Source organism: Penaeus japonicus, unplaced genomic scaffold, assembly GCF_977035675.1.
Source record: "Penaeus japonicus unplaced genomic scaffold, GWHDUDI00000001_assembly GWHDUDI00000013, whole genome shotgun sequence".
NCBI classification, from domain to species: Eukaryota; Metazoa; Arthropoda; class Malacostraca; order Decapoda; family Penaeidae; genus Penaeus; species Penaeus japonicus.
Window position 1 is genome coordinate 11,513,089 of NW_028234415.1, and position 2,500 is coordinate 11,515,588.

At 39.3% G+C, this 2,500-nt stretch overlaps 1 protein-coding gene across 2 annotated transcripts in view; it reads right to left on the reverse strand.

Annotated features, from left to right (window-relative positions):
• Positions 1 to 2,500, reverse strand: part of LOC122254366 (uncharacterized) — a 106,039-nt gene that overhangs the window by 15,868 nt on the left and 87,671 nt on the right. For both annotated transcript variants that reach the window (XM_043018029.2, XM_043018028.2), the window contains exon 4: positions 1,598 to 1,808. In XM_043018029.2, coding sequence (XP_042873963.2) covers positions 1,598 to 1,808 — 211 coding nt within the window. The remainder of the gene's footprint in view (positions 1 to 1,597; positions 1,809 to 2,500) is intronic.

Below are 2,500 nucleotides of genomic sequence, written 5' to 3' on the forward strand. Positions count from 1 at the left end.
TCATCCTTATCATAAGCATCATCATTACCATTGTCATTATGGTAATAATAATGATGATCATACTAATAGTGATACAATGATACAATAATAATAGTAATGATATTTATAATAACATTAACATTGTTTCATTATAATCATCACACCATTATTAGTATCGACACAATTACTGTAAGAAAGGGAGATAGCGAGAGAGGTAGACAGATAGAAGGAAAGCAGACAAGCAAACAGACAGAACCTAAAACAGATAATAAGTAAAAAAAAAAGAAAGAAAGCGAAAGAGAGAGAGAGAAAACAGATAATAAGAAAAAAAGAAAGAGAAAGCGAAGGAGAGAAAGAGAAAACAGATAATAAGTAAAAAAAGAAAGAGAAAGCGAAAGAGAGAGAGAAAACAGATAATAAGAAAAAGAAAGAAAGCGAAGGAGAGAAAGAGAAAACAGATAATAAGAAAAGGGAAAGAGAAAGCGAAAGAGAGAAAACAGATAACAAGAAAAGAAAAAGAGAAAGTGAAAGAGAGAGAAAGATTAAACAGATAATAAGAAAAGAGAAAGAAAACGAAATAGAGAAAACAGATAAGAAAAGAGAAAGAGAAAAAGCGAAAGAGAAAAAAAAAATGCAAACCAAACCAGATGAGAACCTTTAGAACAAAATCCTTTTCGGATAATTACCACAAATGTAAAGTGCATTTCGTTTTAATCAGATTCACGTACGGACGAAACTCCCTATCACTGCCAGGCGACTCCAGCGTACCGTAAATTCGCTCCGTTAATCCTCATCTATAAAATATATATATTTTTTTTATCCTGATAATATTTCGAAGCGAAAAACAATTACGTAAAATAAGTGTTTTTCTTTTTTTTCTTATTCTTTAAACAGGTCATTTTGGATTAGGGAAACGTTATTAAGTATCTATATTGATCCCTTTCTCTTCCCTTTATCAGCAATTGCAAACTCATCTAGTTTCCGTACAATTAGACACATGAAGAAAATCAACTCTGCAATTGCTCGAAATGAAGAGACACACGGCACATTGCAGCTGCTTCATTTCCTTGCGGACAATAGTTTGTCGAGATTGATAATCAGTGAGAGACATTTCAGATGAAATGCTGAAATGCGTGTTTGTGTGTGTGTGTGTGTTCGTGTTCGTGTGTGATGAGGCGATGAGAGATAGAGTGGGGAGAAGAAGAGAGAGAGAGAGAGAGAGAGAGAGAGAGAGAGAGAGAGAGAGAGAGACCGAGTTGGATAAATATGTGTGTTCGTGTTCGTGTGTGATGAGGCAATGAGAGATAGAGTGGGAAGAAGAGAGAGAGAGAGAGAAAGCAAGACAGACTGACAGACAGACAGGAAGATGGAGAAACTAAGAAAGATATAAAACAACGGAAAAGTGGCAAGCAAGCAACACACACACTCTCACTTACTCACACACTCACTCATACACACACACCAACCAACCAACCAACATACCCACACATAGCGCACAAAAAGAAGAGAACCCCCGCAGGCACACAAGTGCCCTACACATAAAACCGACACAACATACGTCACCTTAGATCAACCACCATAACAACCAGAAACCAAAGAAACCAACGCCTATACTCACCAACCACCCTCATATTCACGATATAACTCAGCACGGGTTTCGTCGACACCTGGCACTCATATCGCCCTTGGTCTGCCGGCGTCACGCTGCGTATGCGCAAAACCCACTCGAGGTTTGGCTCATTGAAGACCACAGACACGCGCTGGTCGGTGCTGTACTTGTATTTATCGACGGTGAGGATGTGCAGATCGTCCAGGCGTATCCAGGACACCTTTGGGAATGAGGAGAAAGAGAGAGAATTAGTTTGAGATAACTAGCTTCCTTGCGAGTGAGGTGGGACGGGGATAATTAGTTTCGGATAACTTGGGCTCTAGAGAATCAATTTGAGATAGCTTGATATTTTAAGAAAGAAAGAATGAGGGAGAGATAATTATTTTGTGAGACCTTGGGAATGAAGGCAGGTATTGGGATTGAGAAGGACTGGTTGTCATAGAGAGATACCTTGAGAGAGTAGAACACTGAAGGATAGCTAGAGATATACAAATACAAATTTTATCTCCCTGACAGGGAATTGAACTCGGGTCCTCTGAGTGAGAGTTCCGGCTCCTAACCATATCACCATAACGAGCTCGTTGTGGTGATATGGTTAGGAGCCGGGACTCTCACTCAGAGGGCCTGAGTTCAATTCCCAGTCAGGGAGGTAAAATTTGTATTTCTAAATTAAATGCGTTACTGCATTATACCATCTTTCAACAGATAGCTAGAGATACTTTGGAATGCTTTAATAGGAGGAGCTTCGTTAAATATCTCTCATTACCTTGACATACCTTGGGAGAAAGAGGGGTAGGTGTAGTTAGAGATACCTGGTAACTTTGGACTACATTAGGAAAGGCATAAGAGGTAATCGGATAAAGAAATGAGGAGGAGAAGCAATTAGAATAAAAGGGGGGTAGGGGGAGAGGA